This window comes from Polypterus senegalus, chromosome 4 (genome assembly GCF_016835505.1).
Source record: "Polypterus senegalus isolate Bchr_013 chromosome 4, ASM1683550v1, whole genome shotgun sequence".
NCBI classification, from domain to species: domain Eukaryota; kingdom Metazoa; phylum Chordata; class Cladistia; order Polypteriformes; family Polypteridae; genus Polypterus; species Polypterus senegalus.
Genome location: NC_053157.1, coordinates 227,429,910 through 227,447,046, shown reverse-complemented (window position 1 = coordinate 227,447,046; position 17,137 = coordinate 227,429,910). Strand labels below are relative to the sequence as shown.

Below are 17,137 nucleotides of genomic sequence, written 5' to 3'. Positions count from 1 at the left end.
TATAGTTCATATTTTTATATTTTCATGTTTACATAAATTATATTTTCATAAATCATATTTTCATTTTTCATATTTTCATATTTCCATATTTCATATTTTCATATTGGGGCGGGGCTTAATGTCATCCATCATATTTGGGGGCGGGGCTTAAAGTCATCAATCAAATTCACACCTCTTTTGACACTAACTATCTTAATGTACTACTTGCAAGTTTACAGTGAGGTAATTGTATTTATAAATACAAACAGTTCTACAAGGAGCACTTGATGGACTGATTGAGTGCATTTATAGTTCTTGGAATGAAACTGTTTCTGAACCATGAGGTCCATACTTGAAAGGATCTGAAGCGTTTGTCGCATGAGAGCAGTTCAAATAGACAGCATGTCTGAGAAAGTGTGTGCTTGATGTTGTATACCGATAATTCTCTTTCCGATCAGCTGCTGTACGTAGAGCTGTGATTCCACACTCAGATACAGTGATATACATACTCCGAGTGGAGCAGTGAGAATCTATACTAATAAAAGGCAAAGCTCTCACTGACTGACTGACTGACTCACTCACTCACTGACTCATCACTAATTCTCCAACTTTCCGTTTAGGTAGAAGGCTGAAATTTGGCAGGCTTATTCCATACAGCTTACTTACCAAAGTTAAGCAGGTTTCATTTCGAAATTCTACGCGTAACGGTCATAACGGTCAACAACGTCCGCCATGTTGAACTTTCTCATTCATGGCCCGATCTTCACGAAATTTGGTAGACGGCTTCCCTGCGCTAATCGAAACCAATGTACGTACTTATTTCAGTGGTATGACGCCACTGTCATATTGAACTTTCCAACGTCACTAATTCTCCAACTTCCCGTGAAGGTAGAAGGCTGAAATTTGGTACTTATTTCAGTGGTATGATGCCACTGTCAGCCGCCATATTGAACTTTTCAACGGTCTTTGTTACTTATGGGCCAATCTTCAAGAAATTTGGTACGCGGGTTCCCAATGCTAACTGAATTCTACTTACGTACATATATACGTCCATAGCCTGCAGCTCGGTCACCGTGTGAGGCGGCGTTGGGTCCCACATCCCCTATATAAGGCCGTCCATCGCTCCAGTCTCTACATTCCCTTCCTTGCTTCGCCACGGGATTCACATCTCCCTGCTGATAACTACAACCTTTTTATTTAATCCACGGCTTCTCCGCTGTTTTATTGTTCATTTATTATGATTATAGTTATTGTGTAGGTATTTTAGACTTACTTTACATTATTCAGGTACCCATTTCCTTTATTATTCCAACCGTACCCCCATTAACATGTCTATCGAGGTGATCACCATCGATCAAAGAACTGTCACTTACCGAGTGGTTTCCATGCCCGGAGATGGCATCTACCTTTTCCATTCTTTTTGTTACATATTGCACGGCCATAACAGGCTCACTCTTGATATCCGGAGGAACATTGTTTCTTATGTATTGATTGACTGGGACAGGTTCAAGGTGTGGACTGATGACGGTACAGGAGATAATTATTCTACACAGGAGCACTATAAGAGTGAAATGCTTAAGCCCTTCACCTATGCATCTGCATGTGAGTTGATGGCTGCCGCTGAATTGTTCGGTTGTCGCTTTCAAGTGTACCGAAATGGCCAAATATTTTACACCTTTTGACAACCGCCAATGCCTTTTAAACATCTTAGATTGACAGGAGACGATTTCAGTAGTGGACACTTTGATGTTTATGAATTTTTAAACTCTCAAAAGCTGGATGTAAAGTTATCGACGAAACAGGTTGTATACTTACAACGCTTGACAGATGCCGAATGTCTCTTCAACACAAGTCCTACAAATACTGTCATAATTGAAACAAACAATGAAATTCAAACCGATTATGACAGCAGATTTGAGATTTGAAACAAGATTACTGTTCACATGGCCAACTGTACGTTCCATGCTCAAGAGTAAGCTCAGCGCACAGCTTGGTCATATTACAACCGGAGGGCCGAACTGACAATGTGGATCAAAGAGATCCTTAACAAATAATTATTGGTATATTTTTCCTCAGTTTAAAAAAGGTTTAATTTTCTTCCTAATAAAAATTTTAAGGCAGTACTTCGCCGCTTCGAGGCGCGGGTATTTTGCTAGTAATATATAAAAAGATAATCCGCTGTGGCAACCCCTAACAGGGGCAGCTGGAAGAAGAAGAAGGAGCAGTGTGAGCAACAACGCTAAAGCAGCTATGATATTAGGAATAGATTGGCCATTTCGTGGACTATTATATTGTTACAGGTTAATTACAATCAGATGTCTTAAACTAATAAACAATATCAGTGTATATGATAAATCCGCATCAGTGATGTGTATCTAAAAAAGAAAGGGAAACCACACTGGAACAAAAGCACTGCTTTGACGCTGGGTGCCGGCAGATTGCAAAACCGAGTGGAGAACTTGTGTACACCAAGGATTGAGCTAGCATTAAAATGTGTGTGGCTTTACGCCAAGTTTAGTTTTTATACATCGCGATGTAAGTGTGGAAACAGGCGTATGCAACATTTTTGTGTATATGCACCATTTATACATGAGGCCCCTGGTGATTTGTTTGAGTTCAGCCTATTTAATCTAAGTGTAGTGGCTTTAGAATGGTTGCTGATGCTTTAAAGGAAGGCAGACACACCAATATTCAGATTCTGCCATTTATTCTACAAAACAAGCAGTAAGGGGCACAGTCAGACGGCTGGAGAAAAAATAAAATCTGTAGGGATTCCAGACCATGATACCGCCCAGTCCCCTCTGGGCATTCTACCTAACATAAATGAAACAGTCCTCTTTGGATTTAGGATTCTCACGGAAGGGCTTGATGATGATGATGGTCACGTAGACTTCTTCCTTTAAATCCGTCCATCATTGTTGGAGCATCATGAAGCTTTGAGTAGGTGGAGGTGGCGCAGGCCACCACCACAAAGAAACCGGAAAAAGAAACAGAAAAGAGAGTAGGGGTCAGTACCGATTTTAGAGCCACCATGAATAGTTGTTATGATGAATTGAACATACAGAGTATCAGGATTAAGTTAAATTACGATTAAAATGAAGTTATAAAAAGGCCATGTTAAAGTAATGTGTTTTCAGCAGTGTTTTAAAGTGCTCTACTGTATCAGCCTGGCGAATTCCTATTGGCAGGCTATTCCAGATTTTAGGTGCATAACAGCAGAAGGCCGCCTCACCACTTCTTTTAAGTTTTGTTCTTGGAATTCTAAGGAGACACTCATTTGAGGATCTGAGGTTACGATTTGGAATATAAGGTGTCAGACATTCCGATATATAAGATGGGGTGAGATTATTTAAGGCTTTATAAACCATAAGCAGAATTTTAAAGTCAATTCTGAATGACACAGGTAACCAGTGTAGTGACGCTAAGACTGGTGTGATGTGTTCTGATTTTCTTTTCCTAGTTAGGATTCTAGCAGCTGCATTCTGCACTAGTTGCAAACGATTTATATCTTTTTTGGGTAGTCCTGAGAGGAGTGCGTTACAGTAATCTAGTCGACTGAAAACAAACACGTGAACTAATTTCTCAGCATCTTTCAGTGATATAAGAGGTCTAACTTTACTTATGTTTCTTAAGTGAAAAATGCTGTCCTAATGATCTGATTAATATGTGATTTAAAATTCAGATTACAGTCAACAATCACCCCTAAGCTTTTTACCTCCGTCTTGACTTTTAATCCTAATGTATCCAGTTTATTTCTAATAGCCTCATTGTATCCATTATTGCTGATCACTAAAATTTCAGTTTTCTCTTTATTTAACTTGAGAAAATTACTATTCATCCATTCTGAGATACTAGTCAGACATTGTGTTAGTGAATCAATAGAATCGGGTCATCAGGTGCTATTGATAAGTACAGCTGTGTGTCATCAGCATAGCTGTGGTAGCTCACGTTGTGCCCTGAGATAATCTGACCTAACGGAAGCATGTAGATTGAGAATAACAGCGGACCCAGGATAGAGCCTTGTGGAACACCATATTGGATATCATGTGTCTTTGAGTTGTAATTCCCACAACTAACAAAATATTTTCTCCCTGTCAGGTAGGATTCAAACCAATTTAAGACACTGCCAGAGAGGCCCACCCATTGACTAAGGCGATTTCTAAGAATGTTGTGATCAATGGTGTCAAATGCAGCACTCAGATCTAAGAGGATGAGAACAGATAAATGGCCTCTGTCTGCATTTACCCGCAAGTCATTTACTACTTTAACGAGTGCAGTTTCTGTGCTGTGATTTGTTCTAAAACCTGACTGAAATTTATCAAGAATAGCATGTTTATTTAGGTGGTCATTTAACTGCATAATGACTGCCTTCTCTAGAACTTTACTTAAGAAGGGCAGGTTAGAGATGGGTCTAAAATTTTCAAGAGCGAGGGTCAAGATTATGTTTCTTAAGTAGGGGTTTAACTACAGCAGTCTTAAGACAGTCTGGGAAGACCCCAGTATCTAGTGACGAATTTACTATGTCAAGAACATTATCAATTAGCACGCCTGATACTTCTTTGAAAAACCTTGTTGGTATCGGGTCAAGGACAGGTGGAGGGTTTTAATTGAGATATTATTTTTTGTAAATCAGGTAAATCTATCCTAGTGAAAGAGTTTAATTTGTTTATAACAGGATGTTGGGGTTTAGGGGATCCTTAGTGTTGGGGAGATATACTATGTTATTTCTAATATCATTAATTTTTGATTGAAAATACAGCGACAGCCTCACAGGTTTCACTGGAAGCACTTAGGAGGCATTCCTTTGAGCTACCTGGGTTTAGTAGGTGATCAATTGTTGAAAATAAGACTCTAGGATTACTAGCATTGTTATTTATAATCTTGGAGAAATAGCAGCGTCTCTCAAGACGGACAGTGTTATTGTATTCTGTTATTTTGACTTTTAATATTTCGTGGTGGATAGTAAGTTTAGTCTTCCTCCATTGACGCTCAGCTCTACGGCATGTTCTCTTTAAATCAGACACTCTTTGGGTCTTCCATGGTATACCAATGCTAGAAGATTTTTTCACTGTCTTTTCAGGTGCAACTATGTCAACAGCAGCTCTCACTTTAGAATTAAATCTTTCCACCTTACTATTTACATTGTCCTCGCTATTATAGCTGGCACTATAAACGGACTGATTGCTTAAAATGTTTGTAAGTTTTAAAGCTGCTGCCGAATCAAAGAAGCGTTTTTTAACAATATGCTTCTCATGAGTGTTTTTTATCATTATTTCTATATTAAAAAGTAGAAGAAAATGGTCTGATAGACCAATATCAATGATCTGTTTTATATCAACTTTCAGTCCTTTAGTAATCACTAAGTCTAATGTATGACCTGCTTTATGTGTAGGCTGATTTATGAGTTGTCTCAAATCAAAAGAATCCAGGAGGTTCATAAATTCTTTTACTTTTAGATCACACTGATTATCTATATGAAAATTAAAGTCGCCAACTATTAGGAGTGTGTCATAATTAGTAATTAAAATTGACATTAAGTCAGAGAATTCCTCAAAAAACGACGTGTTATATTTAGGAGGTCTATACACGGATAGTATTAGAACTTGAGAATCTCCATGAATAACAACGGCGAGATACTCAAAGGACTTGAACTTACCAAAACTGACATCTTTACATTTTAATCGGCTCGAGTAAATGTTAGCCAATCCGCCCCCCCTTTTTCCCTGGCGGTTTGCATGAGTAAAACTGTAATCCGGAGGCGCAGATTCGATTAAAACTGACGCGGCATCTGAATTCAGCCACGTTTCATTTAGTGCAATAAGATCTATTTTTTATCACTAATAAGATCGTTGATAAAAAAACGTTTTGTTAGTTAAAGCTCTGACATTTAATAGTGCCATATTTAATGTTTCGGAGGTGCAGAGATGAGTACTATGTGCGTTATTGTTATTTGGAATAGGAACTAAATTATTATTATTAGCGCCGCTCTGTGTAAATTTTTTGTTTAATCTGTGATCTGTTTTCTCTGAAAAAGAACAAAGAACATGTGTGACTAGGGAGGAAGGTGTCACGTACTGGAGGCACTTCTTCCTAGTCAGTAAGTCTTTATATACCATCAAGCATTTTCAGTTTCTCCCATTGTTTCAGGGTCTTAAGATCCTTCAGCGACAGTACAGCTCTCTCTCTCCTTGATGGCTGCCTCCCTCGGGTAACAAATGGGATAACCTGGGATAATGTAGCATATCTCCTTTGCTCATCCTGGAGTTCTTGGAGTTAGAAGACAGGCAAGGCACTTTGGCCAGGTGGGACTAGCTGTTCCAGGTCTTGAAACAACCAAGTGACCACCCTCTGGTTGGATCCTTGGTCCCATTCCATATGACCTGCTGGGACCGCAGACACTTCACCACTTGTCATAGAGCAGTGTCCAAGGCTCTCCGGTGGGGATGAGCACCTGACACTGGTGGTTAACACTGACTCTAAATGCATCCTGGACCATTCCCTCTCTAACCTGCTCTGACTTCTCTAAAAGTGCTTTGTACAGCTCTTTAATGAGTCTCTGGCAAACATGGTTTATGACAAAGGGCTGCCTGCTTAGGGCATCTGCAACAATGTCCTTACTGGTAGAGATGTACTTGTTTCTGAAGTTGTATGGGGAATGTTTGGCTACCCATCTCTGCTCGCACGCATCGAGTTTGGGCTTTGTGAGAATGTAGGTTAGCGGATTGTTGTCTGTCCAGACGGTGAAGTTGTGTCCCTTTAGCCAATGGCTAAATTTATCACAAATAGACCATTTCAGTGCCAAAAACTCTAGACGGTATGCTGTATAGTGAGAGCCTTGCTGGCAAAGGCAATAGGGCATGCCTTACTCTCACCCTCTTGGACTTGTGATAGCACAGCTCCTAATCCATCCTGCAAGGCATCTGTGGACAAGATGAATAGTTGACTGAAATCAGGGTGTGCGAGGACAACAGAGTCTAAGAGAGCAGATTTTAACTGTTCAAACGAGTCACGCTGCTCCTGTCTCTAGTCACTTGGGTGTTGTTTCCTGAACGAAGCAGCACCTCATGCATTCCCTTTCCTCCCCTTAGGTGCAGCAGTCAGGGTGAACAAGGGCTTAGCTATACTGGAACAATCTTGGATGAACTGCTGATAGTACATGACCATGCCCAAGAATGACCAGGGGCCTCATGTATAAACGGTGCGTACGCACAGAAATGTTGTGTAAGAAATTTTTCCATGTTCAAATCGAGATGTATAAAACCTACACTTGGCGTAAAGCCACGCACTTTACCACGGTACCTCATACCTTGTCGTACGCAAGTTCTCCGCTCGGTTTTGCAGACTGGCGGCACCCAGCGTCAAAGCAGTGCTACTGTTCCTGTGTGTTTACTCCTTATTTTCCTGACGCAGCTTTATAAATACACTGAAACTAACCGCATATTGTTTATTAGTGTAATGCATCTGATTGTAATTAACTTGTAACAATATAATGGTCCAGGGAACAGCCATAGTATTCCAAATACCATAACTGCTTTAGCGTTGTTACTCTCACTGCACCTTCTTCTTTCAGCTGCTCCCATTTGCCACAGCGGATCATCTTTTTCCATATTACTCTCACTGCACCATTCGGAGTATTTATATCACTGTATCTGAGTGTGAGTCACAGCAGCAGCTGATCGGAAAGAGAATTATCGGTATACAGCTTCAAGAACACGCTGTCTCAGCCACGGCAAAATGTTTCAGAGCCTTTACTGTACGGACCTCGCGGTTCAGAAACAGTTTCATCCCAAGAACTTTAAATGCACTCAATCAAGTGCTCCTTGTAGACCTGTCTGTACATATATGTACTGTACAATTACCTCACTGTAAACTTGCACTATAGTTATAATATCGCACAACCTGAGCCACTTTATAAAGCGTGTATATACATATGATGACGATATCATTTTTAAGATGAAATGCAGCAAAATATATTTATTATATTATACAGGTAAAACTTTAACTTCATTTAAATAATCTATATTCTTCACTGGGACTGGCGTGAAGGATAGAATAATTAAACATGTACTAGGAAGATATTTCAATGTTCCTTAAATGTTTTGAAGAATCAGAGCTCTAAGCTTACAGATGGCTTAACTTCTATTACAGAACTGATTGTGTGGCGATCAGTTACTTGGAGAAGGAAAAGCAAGAACTGCAGGGGCGGCCACGCCAATATATATTGAATATATTGAAACAGAAAGAGAAAATAACGACACCGCTAAAAACGCAGTGGCAAATTTCGACAAAAGTTAAAGGCTTGTGTCATAAGCACGAGGCGGCTATGCAGTGTCCGCAACGGACGTGGCCATCCGCCGTGCATAAGATACCATATTGACATGGGCGGGTGATGGGGCCACCAATTCTTTCTCTACCCAGGGCCGCCACAAGCCTAGAGCACCCCCTGAGTACTGCTGCAATAAATAATTTAATCGAAGGTCGTGGACAATCACTGCGGTGTGAAACCCATGTTTAATAACGTGCTTTAACTCCTATCATCATGAAAATGATATCACGTATACATCTCAGTATTTTAGTTATTCAGAGAGCTGTAATATCACGAATGTAATGGATTCTGTGTCCAGTTGGAGGAAGAGAGCCAGTTTAAGAAGCAAGTAGTGATCCGCACACATAGAGCACATAGAAGATCACATACAAAACAAAGCATTTAACGTGCTACTTTAATTACGATGTGATTTGAGAAACTGGTTAATTAAACAATTTTAAGACGACGTTTATGATGTTCTACTTTAATGACAAAATAAACTACGTGATTAAAGTGGAAATTTCGAGATTGAAGTTGACATTTCGTGCTTTTTTCCCCACTCTGTGCCTTTTATTCTCTGCACCCTAAAAAGCTTTCATATGACACTCAGACAGTGGGCTACGACTCGCCTTTTCACGGTGACTTTGATATGTGACTTCTGTTTTATTTCCGGCACTGTGCGACTTTGTGAACATGAGCTTTCAAGTTTCTACAACACGCTATGTCACTCGATCAACTTCCTTTTGTTGATTACACCACGGTTTAATTAAACAAGTAGTATGTTTTTCCTTTGCCTCCACTTGGTATTTCGCTGAAACTCTTATATTTTCCCCCGTGCTTTTCCCATTGTCTTTTCACAGAAGGCTGAGCTTAAGGGCGATTTATATTGATTTGCATATTCAAAGAGGCGTAATTCTGGGAGGAGTTGGGGCGTTACATAAAGCATGTGCACGAGCGTTACTTTTCACGCTGACCGGGATTTATGTAGCGGAAGAACATGGAAGTTGGAGTACGCACAGATTCCTGCATCTGGATTTTTCTGTGCGTAAGCACATTTCGGCTTTTGTGCTAACGCCATGTTATAGTGCAAGTTCTACGCACGGCGTTATACTTGAGGCCCCTGATCTTCTTCTGTGATGATGTTAAGCCATCCTCCATCATAAGGTCGGTCTCTGTCGTAACAGTGATAGCTTTGACTTTGTCAGGGTCATTTGAGACACCATTTTCATCCACAACATGTCCCAAGAACCTCACAGTTCTTCTGAGCAGCTGGCATTTTTTTGGGGCCAGTTTCAGTCCATGAGCATACAGCCAGCTGAAGATAATCTCCAGCCTCTTGAGGGCTTCAGCTTCATTGGGTGCATACACCAGCACATCATCCAAGTAACAGAGCAGCATCAGGAAGTTCTAGTCACCAAAAATACCCATCATGAGGCGCATGAAGCTTGCAGGGCTATTACAGAGCCCCTGCGGGAGCCTGTTAAACTCATACAGCCCCATAGGTGTGGTGAAAGCTGTTAGTTTTGTGTGTTCCTCTGCCATAGCAATGTTATAAAAGCCAGAGGTAAGGTCCATGGCACTAAAGATGGCACTCCCTCCCAGATCTGCAAGACAGTCAGATTGGTGTGGCAAGGGATGTGCGTCTTTGACTGTGCGCATGTTCAACCAGCTATAATCCACACATATCGTGAGATCACCATTCTTCTTCCAGACAAGCACTAGTGGGAAGGCACACTCACTGTTAGACGTGCGGATGATCCCAAGCTCTTCCATCTCTGTGAGCACTTGACGAAGCTTATGATATTGCCCTGGTGGGACACGTCGATATGGATGTCTGAAGGGTCGATCATCAGACAGATGGATGTGGTGAACAAAGTCTTTAGCCATCCCACAGTCAAGCTTACTTTTTGAGAAGACATCCTCATACTTGTGCATCAGCTGCAGCATCTCAGATTTCCAGTGGTGGGACACCTCACAGGAGTCAATATACCAGATCTTCCAACCCCAGCTTGTGTAGGCTGTCATGAAAACTGGGACAAGGAGGGCTGCCTGGCTTGCTCACCACTGCATCGCACAGCGTCTTTCTCTGCAACTCAAGCTCCTTGGCTGGTGTCTGCCCAGTGGTTACATCCAGATCATCAACAACAATGCAGGGTGACACATTTGCAACCTTGGTGTTGCGCTTTAAGATGATAGGTTTGTCAGAGGTGTTCAAAATACTTACTCGGACCCACTTATCACCACTCATGGAGCATACAGACCTGCAGACAATGATGTTTTTCTTGTGAGTTTGTGCCTTAGATGGTACTGCTCTCAGAAAGAGGTGAGGCTGCAGGTAATTTGGCCCAAACCAGGTGTTCTTGTTTAGAAAGAAGAGTCACTGCCTGTGCCAACCTGGCAGTTTCAATGGTATCTGGGATTGTTTCACCTCTCCACCTGTTAATGCCAGACAGCATATTAAGAAACTGCATTATTCCAGGTGCTTTAGTGGACTCAGGTTTGCTTACAACATGCCAGAACTGGGGAGACTGTTTGAACTGCTTTAGAAGGTACTTTATAACATTTTTGCCCAGGGACCACCAAGGCAGGCACAATGAATGCACATCCATACACCTCCATCCTTAAATTGTAAATGCTTTTGGGCCTAACCTGAACTCCACTACAGCCAATGAGCACAACATCAGTCTGGATACTGTTAGTCTCCAGAGCCAATCCAGCATTCTTTAACGCCTGCTCTGCTTCTTCATTAATGGTGCAAGCCATAGAGCCAGTGTCGAGCAACACTTGTAGTGAGACTTTATCACCCACCTTTGCACTGGTATAAAAAAGACTGTCAGCTTTATCAAGTCTAATCATGTTCTGAAACAGTACAGTAATTCCAGGTGGGGCAGATTTCAGGCACTTCGTATACATAAACTGCACATCTTCATCAAGTTTGAGGGCTTCAACATTTTAACTCACACTGTCCCCTCCCGAGTGTGAGCAACTTAGTTTCCCTGATCAGGTGAGCTAACATTCTGTGCAATAATGGCTTTGGGACAGTCTCTCCGCTGATGCCCTATTTCTAGACAGGTTAGATATCTCCTCTCCCGCATACAATGTGTTTGTGTTGAGTGAGAGGCATCCCCACAGACTTGGCATGGAGGGAAACGTGCTGGGATTGAAGCCTGTGATCTAGGTGTAGCATGAACAGGCTGGCTGGTACGCTTTAACACTCTCTCCAGCATACTTAGAACACATACCAGAGCATTTGGCTCTGAAATGACTGCCTCAGTTGACTTGGTTGGATTAGGTGGGCTGCACCTGGCTGGGTTTACATGAGCAAATGTAACTTCAGGTTCTGGCAAACTGCTACTCATTACGGCAGTGGCCACTTGTATAGCATGTGAATTGGTCATGCTTGCACTTGATCTTTTATCTCGGCATTCTCACTGATGCTCATCAATAGCCTCTTGCTCCTGTGTGATTGACGACTTGCTTGTAGGCTTACACTTGAACACACATGCGAGACTACGGTCAGGACAGTTTCGGATAAACATCATGGCTATTTCTGCATCCATATTCTCAAATTTACCACCCTGACGTCCCAAGTGCCTATTGGCCACTTCAGCAGCTGTGTTCAACCTGACCCAGTAATCTATTGGCGTTTCTGTTACTGTCAGTTGGGTGGCATAGAAATCGACCAGTGGTGGACATGAAGCAGGGCTCTCACTAATGTAGCATCTCAATATTGCATAGATTGTCTCAGGGCTAACAGTAACACCAGGTGAGGAGTTGCTTTTCAGTCCCACTTTGACTATACCTTTTGCCTTACCAAGGAGGTGGTTCAGGACCTCATCTCCCTGTCCCTGATTTGGAAGGCCCTTTTTATTCAGGTACACCTCCATCAGCTCAATCCACTCCTGAATGGAGTATCTGTCTGCACCATCGCCACAATACATCGGGGGCTCTTTGATATCTGGCCTCACTACTAAGCTCATTTTGGACAAGTTCAGGGTTGTGTCAGGTGGTTCAACCCTAGCTGACTCAGCTGGTGGTGGCTGACATGGTGTGAATGGATGCTGACTAGCAAGCAAACAGCTGGCTATGGATTCACCTATCTGGCTCCCTAACTCACCAATTAACACACGTAACTGTTGTACAATGTTGTCATTTGTACAGGAGTGGAGAATTGAGGTTCAAGAACAGGTATAACATTTATGATTTCTGATTCAAATGGTTCATTTAAATCATGGGTTAGCACTGGGGTCCTACCAACCGCCTCATCTACCTTAAACAAACCCCTCCCCCGCCTGAGAGCGGTGTAAAAATATCAAAGGTATGTTGACCTCTGCCTGCCATATCTTAGACAGGAACAAAACAGTTGCAATAACAGTGAGCAAGAAATATTAAGCAGTTTACATGAAATATGTCAACTTATGTCACTGTAGCTCTTAACATGAACTTATATTAACCACATTTGCACTTATGCAAAACATCAAAAACCACTTCAGCAGTTACAAAAGATCCACACTTCCACCAACTTGATATCCCACAATGTCACGAGCACACAGCTTGACCTCTGCGATCAGCAGCGGCTGATCAGTGAATCCGGGTCACGGCACCAGTTTTATGTAGCGGCTTTAGAATGGTTGCTGATGCTTTAAAGGAATATTTGGATTCTACCATTTATTCTACAAAACAAGCAGTAAGGGGCACAGTCAGCACATGCAGCGTCAGGCGCTTTCTCAGTTTCCTGCAAAAGCGTCACCAAACTTTTTTTTTACATATATACACACACATACAATAAATACAAATGTAACACATGCATATAAACAATAACAATGAAGGGCAATAATTATCGTTGCAACATACCTACAAAACAAGCAGTAAGGGGCAGATTTAGCACAAGCAGCGTCAGGCGCTTTCTCAGTCTCCTATAACAAGCCAAACAATATGCTAATGAGGCTGGATCTCCATTAAACCAAACACTTTTAAAATCCATTTCTGCCGACCAAAAGTGACGACAGAACCTCAAAATACATTAATAACCATATTGCGTGATGTTCCCATGCGGTTTCAGACAGAAGACACTAATTCAAAACTTGTCAGCTTACACGAGAGACGGAGAGTATTGAGTAGTGCCTTAAGCGTCATCAAACTTCATCTGCTGTACACTGCATGTGCGTCCTATGGTTGTTACATAAATTAAAGCACCCCCCACTATATACAAAAGGTACAATGATAGCATTCACATTAAACAAAATTCACAATATATAAAACAGAAGAATTTCAGTATAAAAAAATATAGTTTTCAGAATGTTCAAAAAATATAAAGCATAATAAACTAACTCAGCCACTGTAATACTATACTGAGTATTACAAAAGACTAAATCTAGATAGGCTTCCCCCTGTTTTTGTGCTTTAACATACTGAGTTAAAAAACAGTAATTGATTATGTCTAAAAACTCCTGCTCTTGTGCTCTTCTAATTTAAAGGTTAGCCCAGTAGAGGAGTGGTGGCTCAGAGGTAGGAATCTGCACTGGCAATCTGAAGGTTGCCATTTTGAATCCTGCAAACGACAAAAGTGACTCTACTACATTGGGCCCTTGAGCAAGGCTTTTAACCTGAAATTGCTCTGTCCTGTGTATGATGTTAATCTACATCCAACCCTGCATGTAGGCCCTCCAACCTGCAGGGAAAAACTTGGGGGTTGGTGGCAGAACTGGCACTTCAGCCACCATAAAAAATCTTACACTAGTTCCATTCCATCTGAACTAGTGTGGTGTTGAGATGTCACCTGTTGCATGGCTGCACTCGGGCCCTAAGTTGGTTTGTCATGTGATGGATGCTCCTAACCTCCTATCTCCAGTAAATAACTGGGTAGTAGTAGTCTCCCATGACTATAATATTACCACATAAACTTGTTTTATCATTGTTACTAAAAAGATGTGTATTGAAATTACTGTCAGCATTAGGCAGTCTACAACACACTCCTAAAATAAGGCCTCTTTCCCTAATGCTTTCCAGATGAAGCCAGATGCCCTCACTAAGATGGGTCTCATCGTACAATTGAAGAGGACTTTAAATTCTATTTGATATTACCAGCAACTATACCTCCTTTTCCGTTGTATCTATGTGTATCCCTTTATGTTACAAACACCCTCATTATTGCTATTTAGCCAGGTTTCTGTTATTGCAATAATATTATAATTATGCTATGCTTTATACAGCTCCAACTTACTTGTTTTATTTTTGATACATCTAGTATTAAGGCAAGCTACTTTAAAAGTGTTACTCATTTTACTTTTGCATTTAAACTTTGGGTTTGAATTTCCATTAGTATGCATTTTATTGTTACATTAGTTTTTGTTCCTTTATGTACAGTTGTAAACCTGGCCTGTCCTAAACTCTCTGCCAATGATAGAATAACAGCAATGGACAAATCCTGTCCTGTAAGAGACACATTGGTGAGAGGTAAGTAATGCGTCCATTTCAGTTTTCACTTTTGTAGCAAATATATACCTTTTATATACCATAAACTATCATCTATGGGGGAGGAGTGAAACCTTTAGATTTATCAAAAATTTTGATCGCCAATTTTCAATGGATCTCGACCGTTTAGGGTCCCTTGATACCAAAAACATCAATATCTCAATGATGGTTGTGTGTCTGTCTTGTGCCAGAGAAAGAGGCACTCTAGAGGAATCCCCAAATACTGTAATTCTGCAATTAATTATGAATTATTCTTGTCAATTGCTATCATAATGACCTATGTTATGATCAGAAAGATAAGCAAGAGAGCAGTAAATAATTATAGAAATAGCTAACATATGGCTAACATAAAAAAATAAATATATTAATAGGAAACATCTGTGTAAATAAAAATACAGGTCCTCTGACTCACCATTTATGTATTTTTATCTTTTTCCACCAGGGAAGCACAAAAGTTATCAATATCTCAGTCATTTATTTCATGCAGTCAAAAAAATGAATTTCAGTATTGAGATATGTATTAATTAGACTTGCCTGTGGTTTACTTAACTCCATCACTTTCTTTATTTTTTTCCTTTTTTCAGGTAAAACATGTTTCACTTGTCCACAGGGTTGGCTGCTGTTTAACTCCAAATGTTATTTCTTCTCCACTGATAAATTCAACTGGAACAACAGTCAAAAAAACTGCACCTTACTTGGGGGACATCTTGTGATTATAGAGAGCAATAAGGAGCAAGTATGTGTTATAGTTTCACCAGGGTTACTGCCCTGGCTTAAATTTAATTATTTATTTATGTTCAATTATTATCTCACATATGTTTTTGTTATTATATAGATTTTGCTAATGTTCTAAAGATCTTTCGTGTGATTATTATTATTATTAGGATTTCTTCTGGTTTTTTGAATTTTGCTTCTTTTTTTGTTGATTAATAATTTTGTATTTCTGTTTGCCTTATATTTGCTACTAGCAAAATACCCGCGCTTCGCAGCAGCGAAGTACTGCCTTAAAATTTTTATTAAGAAGAAAATTAAACCTTTTTAACCTAAGGGAAAATATACCAATAATTATTTGTTAAGGATCTCTTTGTATACCACATTGTGAGTTTGACCCTCCGGTTGTAATATGACCAAGCTGTGCACTGAGTTTACTCTTGAGCATGCAACGTACAGTTGGCCATGTGAACAGTAATCTTGTTTCAAATCTCACAGCTTGGATTGCTGCTGTCATAATCAGTTTAAGTTTCATGGTTTGTTTCAATTACGACAGTATTTGTAGGACTTGTGTTGAAGAGACATTCGGCATCTGTCAAGCGTTGTAAGTATACAACTGGTTTCATCGATAACTTCACATCCAGCTTTTGAGAGTTTAAACATTCATAAACATCAAAGTGTGCACTACTGAAATCGTCACCTGTCAATCTAAGATGTTTAAGATGAATTGGCGGTTGTTGAAAGGTGTAAAATATTTGGCCATTTCGGTACACTTGAAAGCGACAACCGAACAATTCAGCGGTAGCCATCAACTCACATGCAGAACCATAGGTGAAGGGCTTAAGCATTTCACTCTTCTAGTGCTCCTGTGTAGTATAATCATCTCCTGTACCGTCATCAGTCCACACCTTGAACCTGTCCCAGTCATTCAATACATAAGACACAATGTTCCTCCGGATATCAAGAGTGAGCCTGATATAGCCGTGCAATATGTAACAAAGAGAATGGAAAAGGCAGGTGCCATCTCTGGGTATGGAAACCACTCAGTAAGTGACAGTTCTTTGATCGATGGTTATCACCTCAATAGACATGTTAATGGGGGTATGGTTGAAATGATAAAGGAAATGGGTACCTAAACAATGTAAAGTGAGTCTAAAATACCTAAACAATAACTGTAATCGTAATAAATGAACAATAAAATAGCGGAGAAGCCGTGGATTAAACAAAAAGGCTGTAGTTATCAGCAGGGAGACGTGAATCCCGTGGCAAAGCAAGGAAGGGAAGGTAGAGACTGGAGCGATGGACTGCCTTATATAGGCAGGCAGGCAGCCAACAACGTGGGAGGCGTTGGGATGGGGACCCGCCGCCTCACACGGTGACCGAGCTGCAAGCTATTGACATATATATGTACGTAAGTAGGATTCAGTTAGCGTTGGGAACCCGCATGCCAAATTTCTTGAAGATGGGCCCATAAGTAACAAAGACAGTTGAAAAGTTCAATATGGCGGCCGACAGTGGCATCATACCACTGAAATAAGTACCAAATTTCAGCCTTCTACCTACACGGGAAGTTGGAGAATTAGTGACGTTGGAAAGTTCAATATGGCGGCTGACAGTGGCGTCATATCACCGAAATAAGTATGTACATTGGTTTCGGTTAGTGCAGGG

General features: G+C 40.7%; 1 protein-coding gene across 1 annotated transcript in view; it reads left to right on the top strand.

Annotated features, from left to right (window-relative positions):
- LOC120528092 (C-type lectin domain family 4 member E-like) overlaps nucleotides 1-17,137 on the top strand; it is a 58,432-nt gene that overhangs the window by 29,231 nt on the left and 12,064 nt on the right. The window contains exons 2-3 of the mRNA XM_039752115.1: nucleotides 14,651-14,740; nucleotides 15,343-15,494. Of these exons, the coding sequence (XP_039608049.1) occupies nucleotides 14,651-14,740; nucleotides 15,343-15,494 (242 nt within the window). The remainder of the gene's footprint in view (nucleotides 1-14,650; nucleotides 14,741-15,342; nucleotides 15,495-17,137) is intronic.